Raw genomic sequence first — 17,584 nt, 5'->3', positions numbered from 1 at the left:
GCCTGAGACAATAACTGAGGTAGAGAGAATCCCTCTGTTTGATTAGGAGCCCCCACTGCTAAGTAGTATTTTTGGGTAAGAATGTGGAGTCATTGGGATGGTTTTGATGTGTATGGAGCTCCCACACACACAGGGCAAACAGCTGACACTGTGGTGAAGCCATCTTGAGAACTATGCCAGGAGTGATGTTAGCTCTCAGCTCAAGAGGAAGACACTCAGGCTGGGGAAATGCCTGTTAGAAGTGAACATTCATGGTAAGTGTCTGCCTTCTCTGAGCAGAAGAAAACATCCACAGCAGGTAGAAATGGGGAGCATTTGGCTGTTTCTCTGTAATGAAGGGAAGAGAGCAGTCTAGGGGGAGGGGAGGGGAGAGAATGGGGCCAGTCCTGGTTTGCTAGAAGTGAGGCACTGCTCTTGCTGAGAAGAGGAAGTGCAGGGGCAGTAGAGCCTCTGGTTAGTGATGGAGTTGGTGGAGCATCTCTCCTTAGGGGAGGCTGATGCAGGATGGGCAACAGGTAAGAGAGGCTGTGGAAGCATAATGGCAGTAAGGCCCAAGGCTGGCAAGGGTTGAGGGTGCCAGTGGCAGTGCATGTGTTTGGAGGAGAGTTTTGTAAAGCTTGACTTTGTGGAAGGTGTGGAAACTGTTGTTTTGGTTCCTTCTTCAAGGACTCCTTCCTGTCTTTCCATTGCATGGGGTTCAGTCTGGGAGGGGCATGGTTTGGGTTCCCAGTGTATGCATTTGCTGCCTGACAGGGTGGATGGTTTGGTAGAGGCTGGCTCAGTGTGCCAGCTCCTGCTCTTAGCCAGGTCAGTGAGTGGCTGGTCACCTGCTGGAGGCATGCTGCCCCATCTGCTTGCCCTAACGCTTGCTGTTCATGTAAAGAGCCTTTTTATTCTTTCAGCTGCGTTTTGATGGAGCAGGCTGCAGCTCTGGCTTACACCATTTTTGCTCCCTCCACAGCACAAGAGCCTGCATACATGTTTTTAGCACCTCTGTTGAATGCCAATGTCGATTGTCGGTTTTGTTAGCCATTTATTTACCCTTTCTGTTCCTTTTTAACCTTTGGTTTGTTAGCTACATGGACGTAGATGCTTTTGTTTTTTGTTAATTTTCACACCACATCTTTTCTGTACTTTAGGTTGACTCCTCACTGCACTGTGAAAACCATTAGGAAAAAGTCCTTGGGGTTAAAAACCTGGGGCTCCAACCCTCTTACCTGCACTTGGGGCTAGACATTAATTTAAATGGCGACTGATCTGTCTGAAGCTGAACCCGTGCATCATAAGGCGCTTCCACTCTTAACGGGAGCTCAGCTGATCCACACGGACAAGTTAAGTGAGGTAGGGGCTGGCCCTTGGATCAGTCCTTCACTTCCAGACCTGCTGAAGGGTACTCGGTACTTTCTCCTCTCGCTCATAGGGAACTCAACTGAGAGTCTAATCAACCCCCTAGGTGCTCTCCTTCCCCTTCCCTGCTTCCCCTGAGCCGTTGGATTTGTCTAAATCCTCAGATGTTTGGGAATCGCTTTTTGTAACTGTCAGATGGCAAACTCTCCTCTCCTAGTACGCTTCAAAGAAGCTGGTTTGAGGGTTCCTGGCTTTTAAAATTCTGGACAATCTAAATCTAACCAGAATGCTGCTTTGCTTTAATCCCGTTTCAAAGCCTCTCTGGTTCTCTGCAGTACCTGTTGCTGACTGTTGTGTGCTTTGTAGAAGGCTGAAGACGACGCGATGCCGATCCGCCGCTCCGTCAACTCCTCCTCCCGGGAAACTCCTCCCAAAAGCAAACCTGCTGAGGGGGAAGAAGTGAAAGCAGGTACAGTAACAGTGCTGCGATGTGTATTCAAACCTAAGCTTGTGTGCTGAAGCTCCTGCAAAAACCTTGCTGCTGGGATGTTGTGGTTTAAGCTTTCCCGCTAGCCCAGACTTCAGTTGCCTCCCCTCTCCCTTTTTTCCCGGTAGGGAAAAGCAAATTAAGCAGGAGGAGAGAAGAGAGGTAAAATTACAAAAGAAACAGTCTTGACTCGAGTTGGAAGTAAAAATGAACGTTTAACAACATATATAAAAGGCATTTGAGTAAAAGGAAGGTTACAAAGGTATAAGGAAAAATAAAATACATACAAAACCAGATGCAAAAGGATTCTCTTTAGACGCAGTCCTTAGGAGTCTGGAGCAGTGTGGAACAAGCCCCAGCACGTGGCTAACAGCAGCAGGAGGGTGTGAGCAAAAGGAGGGCAGGAGAAAAGACTAAGGCAAGGAATGGCTTCCTCTTAAAAGAGGGTTGTGGCCAGGAAGTGGGAGTGGAATTGACTTTGACCCGGGGACCCCTCCCCCTGGAGGAGGGGGGCAGTAGGTCTCTGCCTACCTGGGTCAGGTTTCTTTGTCCACCTGGGGCTAAGTTCTTTTTCAGCCCACCCCCTCGTGGGCTGGGTTTAACCTAGCACATGGTATGAAAATGCTCAGCTCCTTTTCCTGCAGTATTGGCAAGTTTTGCAGCCACTCTTTTTTCAGTCTGAACCTTGCTGGTTTGTTCCTCATACCCCGTGGCAAAGCCCTGACACTCCAGATACAACTAAATACAATCCCTTGGAAGCTTCAGAATAAAGGTAGAAATTGTGAAGTTTCAACAGTGCCACTTGAAAGTGAAACCTGGAGTTAATGAGTGGAAAACCAAAGTCTTTAGTCTGCTGTTAACACATCTGGTCTGAGCAGCTTCACCAAGGTTTCTCAGGATGTGTCATTTCAGTATCAGAGAATCATCACAGAATCTTAGAATGGCTCAGGTTGGAAGGGACCTCAGAGATCATCTACTCCAACCTCCCTGCCATGGGTAGGGGCACCTCTCAATTAGACTTGGTTGTTCAAATCCACAACCTCCCTGGGCAGCCCGTTTTGGAGTCTTGCCACCCTCAACACTGAAGAACTTCTTCCTCAGCTCCACTCTAACCCTGCTCTTCCTCAGCTTCAAACCATTTCCCCTTGGCCTGTCTCTAGACACCCTCAGGAAAAGTCTCTCTGCAGCCTTCCTGTAGGATCTCTTCACATATTGGAAAGCAGCTCTAAGGTCCCCCTGGAGTCTTCTCCTCTCCAGGCTGCACACCCCCAGCTCCCTCAGCCTGTGCTCACAGCAGAGCTGCTCCAGCCCTTGGAGCATCTTTGTGGCCTCCTCTGGCCTCACTCCACAGCTCTCTGTCCTCCTTGTGCTGGGGATGCCAGAACTGGAGGCAGGATTGGAGGTGAGGTCTCAGCAGAGCAGAGTCAAGGGGCAGAATCTTCTCTCTTGACCTGCTGCCCCTGACTCCTGCAAGAGGAGTCAGTAAAACTCCTCTTGGTAGTTTTACTGACTTTGCCCTCTTTGGTGTCACAGAGAAATCATCTACACATCAGACTAACTGTTCATACACTGTGTGTTCTACATGCATGATGCAACGCTCTGCAGAGGGATGTAGCAGGAGTGCTTAAGGTCTTGGAGATAGAAAACCTGTCAGGGTGGGCAGCTACACACCAAGTGATAGTAGGCATTTATATGCATCTTACCTAGCAGGCAGCCCAGCTTCTAAGCTATTCTCAGCTGAATCTGCTGGAGTTCATTTGCTTGGGAAGTTGATTTCTGCCTGGGTTTGATCCTGCTGTGATGGCAAAGTGCTCCTGCCAATGCATGTGCAGTCTAAAGCTTTGCCAGCTCTGGAAAAGTGTGATTGAGCAGTTCAAATCCTTCAGGTGCTGCAGAAGCAGTGGTGTCTGAAGACAAGCTGGTTGTCAACAAAGCTGCTTGTAGGTATCCGTCCAGGTTTGTAGAAATGTAGGGGTTTTACCTTTTTGACTTAAAAACACATAAACCTCAACCTAGGGGAGAATCTTAGTGCTTTGTGGTACTGATTTCCTCCTCCCTTGTCCAGCCAGACCTCTCTGAGGGCTGATTGCACTCAGTAACTTGTGGAGTGTAGAGGAGATTGTGAAAATGCTACAGGATGTTGTTAGAAGCTGTTCTGGCAGCTGATGGCTGATTGCACCTTGTCAAAGCTCTTGTCAGTAGTTTTGGTCACTTAAGTTGCATTCAAATCACCTCTTTAAATTAGAGGAAAGAAATTGTCTGATGGGGAATTACTTTTGGGGAATTACTTTTGGAGAATTACTTTTGGGGTGTGTTCTGAAGCTTTTTGATTATTTTTTTCCTCCCTATCTTCCTAAAGAACAGTAACTGCATTTCCACATCTCTTAGATGCAGAAGTCACCTCTGAGGAATCTGCCTCTGCCGGAGAGGAGCAAGAGAGTGAAACCCTGCCTGCTGCATCTGGTGAGGCAGAACAGCCAAAGGAACCTGAGAATGAAGGGAAGGGGGAAACAAAGTCCTCAGAAGAAACCAAAAAGGAGTAAGTCTTGCCTAGTGCTGAATTCAGGGATTTGGGGAGGGGTCTGGAGAAAGGTTTGTGGGACAAGGAAAAGAGATTTGGATTGGCACAATCTTAAAGGTCTTTTCCAACCTCAATGATTCTATGGGGAGAATAGGATGGATCCTTGGAAGAGGTGCTCATAATTCCCACGAGGAAGCTAGCAGTCAGGTGTAGCTGCTCTCCTAGCACATGGATGAGACTATCAAGGCAGTGTTTTCCAATAGGAAGGCCAGATGTTCTCTGGCTGGTGTTCAGTGCCAGCTGTGGTGGGCTCTTGCTCCTGGGCTCTTGCTGCTGTTCTGCCGTTGCCTTCTTTTGCAGTGCCTGTTGTCTTACTGACACTTTATGTTCTTCCTAAGTGAGAAGGATCAGTCCAAGGAAAAGGAGAAGAAGGTGAAAAAGACCATTCCTGCATGGGCTACTCTTTCTGCTAGCCAGCTAGCCAGAGCACAGAAGCAAACTCAGATGGCTGCCACCGCCCGTCCCAAGATGGATGCTATTCTAACTGAGGCCATCAGGGTAAGCAGGAGACAAATGTTTCTCCTCTTCATCTGTTGCAAAGCAGAATCATTTGCTTGCCTAAAATCCACTGTTCCAGCCCTGCTGATGGTGCAGGCTGCAGTGCTGTCTGCTAGCAGGAAACTGCCTGTGCCTGTGGAAGCCCATGGAGCTGAACAGTTAGTCCATGATGATGGTGAGGAGGAGGCCTTGTTGATTATTTTGTTTAGAATTTGTTTCCTTCCCTAATTCTGTTATTACAAGCATCTAGGGTGACATAATCTGGTTGATTGCTGTCAGCATTTAAAGTGGTACCTTCTAGCCACACTGGACTGGATTTACCTTGACCAATCTCTTGTGGGCAGGAAGGTCAATGCCATTCTGGGGTGCATTAGAAGGGCTGTGGTTAGTAGGTCCAGAGAGGTTCTCCTGCTCCACTACTCTGCCCTGCTGAGGCCTCATCTGGAATATTGTGTCCAGTTCTGGGCCCCTCAGCTCAAGAAGGACCTCAGGGAACTGCTTGAGAGAATCCAGCACAGAGCCACAAAAACGGTGAAGGCAGTGGAACATCTTCCTCACAAGAAGAGCCTGAAGGAGCTGAGGGCTCTCTAGGTTGGAGAGGAGGAGACTGAGGGTGACCTCATTGCTGTTGCTAAAGATGTGCAGGGTGAGTGCCCAGAGGCTGGAGCCAGGCTCTGCTGGGTGATGCCCAAGGACAGCACCAGGGGCAGTGGTGGAAGCTAAGCCATAGGAAGTTCCATGGAAATGGGAGGAAAATTTTTTTTCACTGAGAGTGTTGCAGCCCTGGAACAGTCTGCCCAGGGGGGTTGTGGAGCGTCCCTGGAGATATTCAAAACCTGCCTGGATGTGTTCCTGTGTGATCTGCTCTGGGTAATCCTCCTCTGGCAGGGGGGTTGGGATGATCTCTGGAGGTCCCTTCCAACCCCTAACGTTCTGTTGATTCTGTAATCCCTCTCTTGGATACCTGCTTTAGTCAGCCTTACCTTAGCCACATTCAGGACAGATGGAAATAGAAACCAGCATCCCAAAGTGCTGTTGGTCTTGGTTTGCTGTATCATTCCTGGCTGTGAGAAGAGACCTTTGCTGTTGGTAGTTGTGCTGCTGCTGTCACCTTGAGGCTTGGGCCATACACGTTGCCTTCACAGGAGACCTGGACTCCACCAGCCTTAACTGTGGCTGCTATATCTTCAAAACATGAACCACATTTTGTTGTTTTGTTTTTTTTTCCCCGTTTACTAATGTCAGTCCTCTGTCTTCTTAAAAATAGTGGCAATTTATTCTGACTTACTGATTACTCTATTTGACAGACTTCCATAATATCACAGAATGCTTTAGGTTAGAAGGGGCCTAGTCCAAATCCCCTGCAGTCAGCAGGGACATCTGCAACTAGAACAGGTTGCTCAGAGTCCCAAACAACCTCACCTGGAATGGTTCCAGGGGTGGGGGTGCATCTACCACTTCTCTGGGCAGCTTGGGCCCACCCTCAGTTGTGGTGGGTATTTACATTTCACTACTTTCTGTTCAAGATCTGTGGAAAATTTGAAAGGTACAGCCTAAAACTACCACATCAGTGTAAAACAACCCACTCTGAATCTCCCTCTTTTAGTTTCAAACATTCACCCCTTGTCCAGTCACAACAGGTCCTGCTCAAAAATCTGTCCCCAGCTTTCTTCTGGGCTCCTTTAAGGCCTGAAAGGCCCCAAGAAGGTCTCCCTGAAGCCTTCTCTGCTCCAGGCTGAACAACCCCTGCTCACTGAGGCTGGCCTCACAGCATAGGGGTTCCAGCCCTAGGTGTGTTTTGGGGTTTGTGCAGCTCTCTTTTGCCAAGAGGTGATAATTTTGTAGCAGCATGCAGTGTTTGTCACTGTTACTGCTGAGTGCTGCAGGGGACAGGAGTAGTTGATGTGGACTCACTGTTGTGCCTTTATGCAGACACTCTGAAGGAGAAAGGTATTTCATGAGGTGGTTTAGCACCAGATTTGGTGGAGTTAGAGAACAGTTGGACTCGATCATGAAAGTCTTTCTCAACCAGAACAGTTCTCTGGTTCTATGAGTCCTGGAATCTTGTGTCCAGTTTTGGGTTTCCCAGTTCCAGAGAGAGCAGGATCTGCTGGAGAGAGCCCAATGGAGAGCTACAAGGATGACTGGTTGACTTGAACATCTCTGCTGTGAAGGAAGACTGAGAGCCCTGGGGCTGTTTGAGGAGGAGAAGGCTGAGAGGGGATCTGATCAATGTCTATAAATCCCTGAGGGCTGGGGGTCAGGATGAAGGGGCCAGGCTCTTTGTAGTGGTGCCCAGTGATACGCCAAGGAACAATGGGTACAAGCTGGAACCCAAGAGGTTCTACCTCAACACTTCTTTACTGTGAGGGTTACAGAGCCCTGGAGCAGGCTGCCCAGGGAGGTTGTGGAGTCTCCTTCTCTGGAAGCTTTCCAAACCTGCCTGGATGCATTCCTTTGTCACCTGTCCTAGGTGACCCTGCTCTGACTCCCTCATCTCTGGAGGTCCCTTCCAACCTCTTCCATTCTGTGAGTCCTATTTGAGTCCCTGTGGGGAAAAGGCCCAGGCTGTGTTGATGTGCTGGCCCATGTGCAGGGGTCCAACTTCTGTTCTTCCAGTCCCACAGCAGCAAGATAAGTGCAGTGCAAGGGTTCTGCTGACTTCTTGCTGCTGTCCTAGGCCTGCTTCCAGAAGAGCGGTGCCTCGGTCGTTGCCATACGGAAATACATCATCCACAAATACCCTTCCCTGGACCTGGAGAGGAGAGGCTACCTGCTGAAGCAAGCACTGAAAAGGGAGCTGGAGAGGGGAATCATTAGGCAGGTAAGAGGTGGCTGTGTGGAGCAGCACTGGAGGTGGCTTTTGTCACGTAGGACTTTCTTAAAGTCCATTGGCAGGTCTCTGGGGTGGTCCTGTTCTCCCTGGTGGGAGCTAATTAAGCTCTGTCTCCACTTTGCTAGACACCAACAGAACTTCAGCCTTGTCCTGTCCATCAGATCCTTTGCAGGGCTGTCTGTTGTGCAGTTGGTGTAGCAGCATGGCTGATTCTAGCAACATCCCTTCTGCAGCAGCACTTGGCAGTGCTGGGTTAATGTTTGCACTCAATGATCTTCTTTCTTAGGAAGAAATTCTGCACAGAAAGAGAGATTGGCCTTTGGAATGTGCTGCCTGGGGAGGTGGTGGAGTCACCATCCCTGGAAGTGTTTAAAAAAAGCCTGGACGAGGCACTCAGTGCCATGGTTTAGTTGATTAGATGATGTTGGGTGATAGGTTGGACTTGATGATCTCAAAGGTCTTTTCCAGCCTGGTTAGTTCTGTGATTCTGTGATCTTACAGGGCTTCTCTAACCAAAAGGATTTTGTGGTTCTCTTTCTTTTCCCACTGGAATTTATGCCTGTGAGGGCTGTTGGGGTCTCCTGGTCAGCATGTTGTTAATGTCTGGCTGTGGTTTCTGATCTTAGTGACATGTCAGTGGGCTCAAATCAGGCCTCTGCCATCCCAGCCCACTGCCAGGGTGACCTCATTCCACATCTGTCTCTCTCCGTCTCTTTCAGGTGTTTGTTATTCTGAGTTACTTTCTTAAAGACTGAAATGGATCTTTTCTTTTGAACTAGGTGAAAGGAAAAGGAGCTTCTGGGAGCTTTGTTGTGGTGTCTAATGCAGGAAAAACTGTTCCAAAATCCAGAGACAGAAAGGTGAGATGGATCATTTTAAACAGCACTCTGCACTGAAACACATGGATCTTACCAAGTGCTTTTGTATCTAACCCCAGCCCAAACAGTCTTCTCCCCCTTGCTGCACTGTTCCTCCCCAAGTACAGTAAGAAGAACACTCATTCCACTAGAGTTAGAATCAGAAAGCTAGGGTGAGAAGTTAAAAACAAGTGAGATAACCAAAATCTGAGTCCTGAAACCAAGCCCTGGGGTTTGGTTCAGTGGCGGAAAACTGACTAGCCATGAAGCTCCACTCCTGCCTTTACCTGGCAGAGAGAGATGTCTCTCAGGTGTTGTAAGAGAGCTTCCTGCTGCTGCTGCTGCTTTATTTGTTGTGTGGATAAATGGAAGGCTGCAGCCTTCAGGACTGTCAAAGGAACATTTTTCCATCAGCTGTGAGGGCAGAGGGAGGAAGAGGAAAATATCCTAAGGCTTCTGGCAGGAAGCTGCTGCTGTTAGGTGTTCTGAGGAAGGGCTTTATGAGCCTCCTCCTCACCATGAGTTGTGGTCCCAGCACCACTGTTCTCCTCTCCCTGCTGTGCTGGGTGTAGGAAACACATTTCCAACTCCACAGCTACAAAACTCTGCTGGCACTGCTGCTCCCCTTCCAGCTTAGGCAGGTGAAGGGCAGAGCACTGTACCACCTTGGTGCTTACCTCTTGGTTACTGGGGAGACCAAAAGCCCTGAAGCTGAGGGGAACAGGGACACACTGGGTGCCAGGGCACTGAAGGAAACGACTTGCAGTGTAACTTTAAACAGAGCTCACTGGCTCCACCAGAAGTTGGAGCAAGGCCCCTGCTAACACATCACTTTTCCTGTTCCCAGCATATCTCTGTCTTTGTTCTGAGTTACTTCTCTGTGGTGCAGCAAAACAAACAGCTTGCTTTTGTTTCTGGTGAATTGAGCTCCCAGCCCAGCAGCTGTCTGGGTGAGCAGCACCCTCATCTGTCTGCCTGCTTGCAAAGCTGCTGTTCAGCATCAAAATCATTAAACTGCAGCATGATTCCCCAGTGTCTCTTTTGTATAAAGGACAGACTGGTGGTTGTTTTGGATTTTTTTTCCCAGTCATCTCCTCCTCAAAGTAGCAGAGAGCTGGAGGAGAATTCAAAAGGGAGTGTTGCCTTCAATCAAGATTTTGTTCTGTCATGTGAAAAAAAAAAAAAAGTCCTGCACTTCTGTTTAGCTGGGGGAGGATTTGCCCTGTGTAAACAGCTCTTGCCTTTAGTTTTTAAGTTTCCTGTCAGTCTGTGTCATTTTCACCTGTCTCACTGAACAGCAGCAGAGGAAGATGTCTGTAGATGGAGGAAGGAAGTGATTGGAATCGCAGATGAGGAGAATGGTTTAAAACTGGAGCAGGGCAGATTTAGGCTGGACATCAGGAGGAAGTTCTGTACAATGAAGGTGGTGAAATGCTGGAACAGGTTGCCCAGGGATGTGGTTGAGTCTCAAGATCAGACTTGATGTGGCCCTGTGCAGTGGAGGGTCTGATCCAGTTGGAGGTGTCCCTGCTGAGTGCAGGGGGGTTGGACAAGATGAGCTCTGAGGGTCCCTTCCACCCCAATGCAACCTGTGAATCTATGCTGTTAAATATCCAGCCATTGATACTTGTAAAACTCTCCTCATGCTCCTCTGAAAATTCCAGCCACATTTGCTTGATTTTACTCAAGCTGTTCAACAAGTTGTTTATTGAAAGTGCTGCCTTACAGAGCTTCGTTTTCCAGCTCTGGGGCCAGTGTCAGGAGCACTTCTCCTCATCTGCGCATTGCTGGTTCAGGAAAACTCAAGAGTTTTAGACTTCACTGATGGCTAAAAGTATGTGTATTCCAGAAAAGCACTTCAGCCTCCCCTGCAGAGCAGCAAGTCAAGCTGGAAGATGTCCTGCCCCTGGCTTTCACTCGCCTCTGTGAGCCCAAGGAAGCTTCTTACAGCCTGATCAAGAAATACGTGTCTCGGTATTACCCCAAGCTCAAAGTAGACATCAGGTAGGTGCAGGAGCATGCAGGGCTGGGGAGGAGCAGTGAAGAGCAGCCTTCCTCTAGCTTTGTCTCTCAATTCAGTATTGCAGCAGGCAAGTGGTGCTCTGGGTCCTGGAGCCTGCAGGAGAGCTGATAGTAGAGAGAAGAGACCAACCCCCCGGGCCTCATGTGTCACCAGGGGAGGTTTAGGTTGGACTTGAACAATTTCTGTCCTGCAAGAGTGGTCAGGCACTGGAACAGGCTGCCCAGGGAGGTGGTGGAGTCCCTATCCCTGGAGGTGTTCAAGAAACCTGTGGCCATGGCACTGTGGGACATGGTTTAATGGCCGTGGTGGTGTTGGGTTGATGGTTGGACTCCATGATCTTAGAGGGCTTTGCCAACCCAAACAGTTCTGTGGTACTATAAAAGCTGTGCCTTTGCTGCATCACTCCACACCCAGGCTTTGTTCCTGATGCCCACATCAGCATTGTTCCACTCATCTCCACCCAAAAAAAACCCCAGATGCCTTTAGTGGTGTGGATGTGAAGGTTTCCCCTTGAGACCTTGTCCCACTTGCTTCTGGATGCTGTGGCTTACAGGACTGCTGAAGTTTGCCCATCCTGAGCGGCTCAAGGACGCGGGGACGAAGCAAATCTGTGCATCACTTCTGACAGGGGCTTGTGCTCAGCCTCTTGTTTGGGAGCTGCCTCACTGCCCTCCCGAGTCCAAACGTGCTTTCTGCAAGGGGTGAAGCTTATCTGAGGAGGCAGCGACCCCAGGCGAGCGCTTCGGTGGCTTTCTGCCGGCGCCGCTGTTCTGTGCTCAGCAGCTGCTGACAGCTCTCCATTAAGGTGTCTGCCTGCAGGCGGGCGGCCCCCTGAGCACGGCTCCGCTCGCTCCCGAACGCCTCGCTGCTCTGTTTGTTTGCCAAGCTGTCGCTGCGTGTCACTAAAGCTTTCTCCTCCTGTGTTTCAGACCCCAGCTGCTGAAGAACGCCCTGCAGAGAGCTGTAGAGAAGGGCCAGTTAGAACAGATCACAGGCAAGGGAGCGTCTGGGACATTCCAGGTCAGAGCCAGAGTTCATCTTGTTTTGTCGGCTGACCAGCCTTGGAGTCAAGTTAACCTGCCCCTCCCCCCCGCTTTACTGGGGACACCTTTCTTCAGCAGCCTGGCCCATTCAGGAGCTGTCAGACCCTGAAGCAGTAGGACTTTGACTCTCCTCTTGGTCTGCATTTCTGGAGCAGACCCTTCCTTGCTTAGCGTGTGCTCCACAGACTGCTCCAGCTCTGACTCACTAGCACAGTAGGGGAGCTGGTGGGGTAAGCTTCCCTTTCCATCACTAACTGACAGTGCAGTAGGTACCCCAGATGCCTGCAATGTCTTCTCCTCATGTCTGTGCCACACAAGTCTCTTGGGTACATTTGGTCTGTGGGATGGAGAAAGATCTGATGCATTTCCTTCCCTTAGCGACAGGCCTTTTAGATTGCCACATCCTTGTGGTGTGTTTGGGGCCTAGGACACTGTTACCAACCCAGAGCCCTCCTCCAGGCCAGCTGCCTGAGCAGGCCTGGCCTGTCCTGCCAGTTGAAGCTGGGAGAGCTGCCTTCCCTCTGCAGGGTTTTAATATCCAACATATCTGTGCTCATGCAGGAGCGCCGACACACCTGGTGCAGAGGAGCTTGTCCTGACCTGGTTTGGGAGAATTTTGTCTTGATGCTTTTCTCTTCCTCCTTGGAAAATAGCTGAAGAAGTCAGGGGAGAAGCCCCTGCTGGGTGGGACTGTGATGGAAGATGCCATCCTGTCTGCTATTGCGGCCATGAACGAACCGAAGACCTGCTCCACCACAGCGCTGAAGAAGTATATCCTGGAAAACCACCCAGGGACCAACTCCAACCTGCAGGGTAAAGTACCCAGCCCTGTGCCACTCCTCTTCTGCCTGCTGAAAGAGTCCTGCAGCTGCAGATGTCTGTGCAGCACCTTTGAACTGTTCTTTTGGGCTTGCTGGGGAGCTGACAGCTGCTCAGCTCTTTGTGCTGCAGAGCTGCTCAGGGGTTTTCATTCCTATCAGCTCCTTTCAAGCCTGACAAAGGCTGTTTCTGAGACAGAAAGCATCTTTCTCTCTTCTACAGCACATCCCCAGGAAGGGGGGAGAGCATTCAAATAGTTTATTGGTTTTCAGTCATTAAGTTGATGTAATCTGTCTCTGTTTTGAAAGGCTGCAGCTTGGCGTAAAGGCAGCTCCCTGCTGCTTTTTGTTCAGAGAAGTTGCTTAGGCACCCAAGCACCACTCTTACTGACATGTTTGAGGTTCTGCTTTGGCTCTGATTTTAAAAGGTCAAGCAAGTGAGGAGAGAAGCCTCATCCCTGGAGGTTTTTAAGGCCAGGCTGGATGTGGCTCTGAGCAACCTGATCTAGTGTGAGGTGTCCCTGCCCATGGCAGGGGGGTTGGAACTGGATGAGCCTTGAGGTCCCTTCCAACTCTAACAATTCTATGATTGTATGTTGTACTTGGGAAGGGATTTGGCATGTCTTTCTTCCCAGGAATGACACTAATGTCTGCTTTGACTTTTGCATTACCAGCAGCAATGCCAACAGAGACTTTGCAGCAGATCTGATGGCTCATCTGCAGTATCTGCTCTCAGCCCTGCTGCATTGTAACAGAAACTGGAGGTCATTTGAAGCAGGTTGAGCCCACAGATCACTTTGTAACTGGTGTACAGGGCCACAGAGATGCTGAGGGGCCTGGAGCAGCTCTGTGAGGAGCAAAGGCTGAGAGCCCTGGGGCTGAGAGCCTGCAGAAGAGCAGCCCCAGAGGGGAGCTGAGCAATGCTCAGCAAGAGCTAAAGGAGCTGTGGGGGGCAAGAGGCTGGGGCCAGACTCTGCTCAGTGGTGCCCAGGGACAGGCCAAGGGTCAGTGGGCACAAACTGGAACCCAGGAGGTTCCGTCTGAACAGGAGGAGAAAGTTGTTTGGTGTGAGAGTGCTGAGCCCTGGAGCAGGCTGCCCAGAGAGGTTGTGGAATCTCCTTCCCTGGGCTAGGTGCTGTGGGTACCCTACTTTAGCAGGGGGGTTGGACTGGATGATCACCAGAGGTCCCTTTCAAACCCCACCATGCTGAGACAGTGCTGGTGCCAGCCCTCAGGACATGGGGCCAGAGAGTGGGTGACTGATTCTACACTCCTCAGCATCAGCAGAACTTGCCCACACACAGAGGAGTGCAGGTTCCCTTGCAGCTGTGTGGGCTAAAGAAGTTGCCTGAGGCCTTCTGCCAGTTAGAGACTGGTGGCAAGTGTGGCTTGCTAATCTTGGGCAGGAAAGAGAGGATTTATCTTCAGGACTGTTGGAAATTGCTCTGGACCTTGGAGGCCTTTGGTGCTCCTCAGCCTTGCAAGTCAGATAAGGAAGCTTCAGTGTGCAATCTGTTGTTTTCTTCTCCTTTCATTACATAAGAGGATGTGGCATTGTCCCAAGTGATTCTCTGGCTCTTGATAAAAGCCCTTTTCAGGAGCACTGAGTAGGTGTTGGGGTGAACACCTTTGCATTAATCACACAGAACAGGTTCAGGTGCCAGTTCTGCCAGCACGTTTTGGGGTCTTTTTTCATTCCTCAAGTGAACCTCCTGGGGCAGGCCTTGCTTTTCCCTTGCTCTGGAGGGAGCTAAATATGTAAATGTTCCTTCTCATTCAAGCTGCAAATAGTTTTGAGCTGACTAAGCAACTTCAGCCCTTTGCCAGAGACAGAGACCCCCTGTACTTGGACAGCTGTGGTTACAGTTCTTACTCAGCAGACAATAGAACAGAGAACTGGAATGAAAAGTGCATTTGACTGAGTTCTGGACCAGATGTTTTCCCTTTTTAAAAAGAAACAAATCTAAGGGAAGCCACAGAACAGGGAAAGATGCAACATGTGAGAAATGTAGGATATGAGGAGGGTGAAAGCAGGTAAAGACCCTCTGGAGAACAGGCTGAAGAAAACTGAGACTTGGGTTAAATTTGGACAGAAGTAATTCCATGCTGCTGTGCTCATAAAGGAGCATCCCTGGATCATGACATCAAAACCATGAACTGCTTTTGACTTCTTCCTTTGGAGAATTTAAAGCCATCCTCACTAAGTGTGAAGGAACAAACACACACTTGTGTTTTGTACCTTGCTTGGAAATTAACTCTGAGAGAATTAAAGACCTGCTGAATCTTGTAAATGCAGTGGCCTGGCTGGGTCCCACATGCAGCAGCTGCTCTTTGCTGGGTGCAGGAGGAAGCATGTGGTGATGTCTTCAATGGCTTTGGGTCTCTGGTGCTGTTCCATTTCCCTGTAGGTGTCCTGGGCAAAGGAGACTCATTCTGACTCTCCCTGTCTGATTTTGGAGAGCAGTGAGGTTAGACAAGTGGATAGAGAGATCAACACAACCTTTCCCTGATTTTATTTCTCTCTTACTCCACAGTGCACCTACTGAAGAGAACCCTGCAGAAATGTGAGAAGAATGGCTGGATGGAGCAGATTTCTGGAAAGGGATTCAGTGGAACCTTTCAGCTTTGCTTCCCTTATTATCCCAGGTAAAGAGCTTGGTATAAAATGATGTTAAGTGTCACATAGGTCAGCCAGAGAGCAGTGCTGAAGCTCTTTATCTACAGGGAAGCTTGGTAGGGTTTAATAACTGATCAACCATAACATTGTCACCCATCCTCTAGACAATGACAGGAATTGAGTGACTGTGAGCAGACAAAGGTGGCTTCAGTAGCCAGGGAAGGTTCTAAGGGCAGTAAAAACCTTGGCCTCAGTATTCTCAGGTACTCTGTGGTGATACTGCTTTTGTTTTTGCAGGGTTCAGGTTTGTTTCAGAGTTCCTGTGCTAAACCAAATTTGCCTGAGCAGGTTGTGGGGTGGTGGTGTTACTGCAGGGATGCTCCAAAAGGAGGACCCAGCTGTTTGCCTTCCTTAATGCTGATGTGGAGGGGAGGTGGGAGGATGGAAGATGACCTAGATTAGCTACTGTGAGACTAAACCAGCCTTTCTGCTCCTGCTGTGAGCCTATATTGTGCTGGGCCACATGGAGCCCGGAGATGGTGGTTTACTGTTCCACAGTGAGCCAGATGGCAGCACAGTTATTAAAGTCTCTGCTCCCCAACCTTTTATTGCACAGGGCCAAAGTCCTCAGTGGCTTCAGCCTGCATTCAGAGTCACCAACATGTGGCCTTGTCCCTTTGTTGTCCACCTTCCTGTGTCTGTGCAGGAGGAGTGATGGGGAAGAGAACCAGAGGAAGGGCAGCTTAGTTCCTGGTGACTTACAAACTGTCAGACTTGTGCCGCTGGAGAGAGTAAATAGTGGTGGTTCAGACTGCAGCAGGAAATCCTGGGGATGATGGGGAAGCGTGGAGTTCTTGGGAGGACCTCAGCTTGCTTGGGTTACCCAAGGCTTGCTGACCCTGGAGCTGTGTCCTTAGGAGTAAGTCCCACTGACAAGAACCCTCTTGTAGCCCAGATGTGCTCTACCCAGAGAAGCAGCAGGATGAGGACTCTGAGGAATCTGATGAAGATGAAGAGGAGGAATCTGAGGAGGAGGAAGAAGAATCTGAAGAGGAGGAGTCTGAGGAGGAAGAGCCACCACCAAAGAAGAGGTATGGCAGTGTGAGAGAGAAGTGGATGGAACAAAAGTGCCTGTCACAACTGTAGAGCACACAGGAGTTTGTCTCTCGGGGTGGTCATTTATCCAGGAGGCTGTTGCTCAGAGGTGCTGGAAGGAGTTTCTAATATGCCTTGCTCTAGGGATGCTGATCTCCTCCGTTCCAGCATTTTGAGCTTCCCTCTGGTTTTTTCCCTCCAGATGAAGAGAGAGCCAGAGCCTATGTTTATTCTTTGTATCACCTTCAGTCTCCTGAAGTCACCTTTTGTGCTTTACAGAAGTGTCAGGTTTCACGTGGGACTTTATTTTTGGTATTGAAGTGTTGCCTCAGGAAGACTTTTCCTCCAGTATTTGCAGTCCTGTGGCTAGATCTGAAGCTCAGAATGTGGGTTTGAGATCAGTGGTGTTGGTTAAGTAATAAAATTCCATTTAGAGAGAAGAGTGCTTAGGTCTCTTAATTGTTCTGACAATTGACTTTGAGTCCTTGTCATTACTTGGATGTTTATATGGCTAAGGAAGGAGCTGGAAACCTCTCTGGCAGAGCACTGTGGGGATTGAGAAGTGCTTAGCCTGGCAAGATCCACCAGAGGAGTTGTTGCTCCTTGGGATTTAGCTAATGAAATGTGCTGCTGCACAAAGGAACAGCTGTGGGGAAGGAGGAGGAGGATGCCAAGATCTGCCTCATCTATGCAAACTGACGACAGCAGCTCTGCTCTGAGTAGTGTTTGTGCCTCCTCTGAGCTCTTGTGCTCTCTGTCTGACAGGATGCAGAAGAGGCCACCTCCAAAATCACGGAGCAGGGCCCCTCCGATGAAGCGAAGGGAATCCAAACCCAAGCCAAGAAAAACCCCCGCAGCCCACCGGGGCAAAGCAAAGCCTCCTCCTAAGGTCAAAACCCCTGCTAAGAAAGCCAAACCAGCAGCCTCAGCCATCAAGAAGCCTTCTGGTGGCAGCTCTTCCAAAAAACCAGCAGCCAGCGGGAGGAAGGAAGTTGCCAAGGGCAAGTCCACCATGAGGAAATCCCTGCGGGCAAAGAAGTAAAAAAATCTTCCCAACCCTCAGGGAATCCTCATGGGCAAAATCCACAACCTTGTTTTATAAGTCAGCGTGCATTTGTATTTTAGTTCTGATGCTTAAACTCTTCTTTCATTTCTTTTTTTATTTTTTTTTCTTCTTCTTGAATGATTGGGGTGGGGGGGAATTAAAAAACAAACAAACAAAAACAAAACAACAAAAGCTGAAAACTAAACTAAACCAACCCAAGTGTTTGCTGTGCCTGGAGCTGCCCCTCCCCTACAACAAATCATCTTTAGTTTCTGCAATAATTGTAGGACTTTTTTAGGCCATATATAATCTGTACATTTTATGGTGTTCCTCTTGG

At 49.3% G+C, this 17,584-nt stretch overlaps 1 protein-coding gene across 4 annotated transcripts; it reads left to right on the top strand.

Moving 5' to 3' along the window:
- Positions 1–1,195: 1,195 nt before the first annotated feature.
- Positions 1,196–17,584, top strand: HP1BP3 (heterochromatin protein 1 binding protein 3). 4 transcript variants are annotated; one of them, XM_054394921.1, is made up of 13 exons: positions 1,196–1,341; positions 1,714–1,816; positions 3,721–3,774; positions 4,223–4,373; positions 4,754–4,913; positions 7,594–7,737; positions 8,529–8,609; positions 10,456–10,610; positions 11,559–11,649; positions 12,326–12,485; positions 15,025–15,136; positions 16,058–16,198; positions 16,968–17,584. In XM_054394921.1, the coding sequence occupies exons 1-13, from the start codon at positions 1,246–1,248 to the stop codon at positions 17,242–17,244; spliced, it is 1,725 nt and encodes a 574-aa protein (XP_054250896.1). In that variant the 5' UTR covers positions 1,196–1,245; the 3' UTR covers positions 17,245–17,584. The 4 variants fall into 4 exon arrangements, with proteins under 4 accessions (XP_054250896.1, XP_054250898.1, XP_054250897.1 ...); XM_054394923.1 differs by lacking the exon at positions 3,721–3,774 and having other exon boundaries at positions 1,717–1,816; XM_054394922.1 differs by lacking the exon at positions 3,721–3,774.

Source organism: Indicator indicator, chromosome 32 (assembly GCF_027791375.1).
Source record: "Indicator indicator isolate 239-I01 chromosome 32, UM_Iind_1.1, whole genome shotgun sequence".
Classification (NCBI taxonomy): domain Eukaryota; kingdom Metazoa; phylum Chordata; class Aves; order Piciformes; family Indicatoridae; genus Indicator; species Indicator indicator.
The sequence above is the reverse complement of the archived record's forward strand: the minus strand, read 5'-3'. Positions and strand labels throughout refer to the sequence as shown.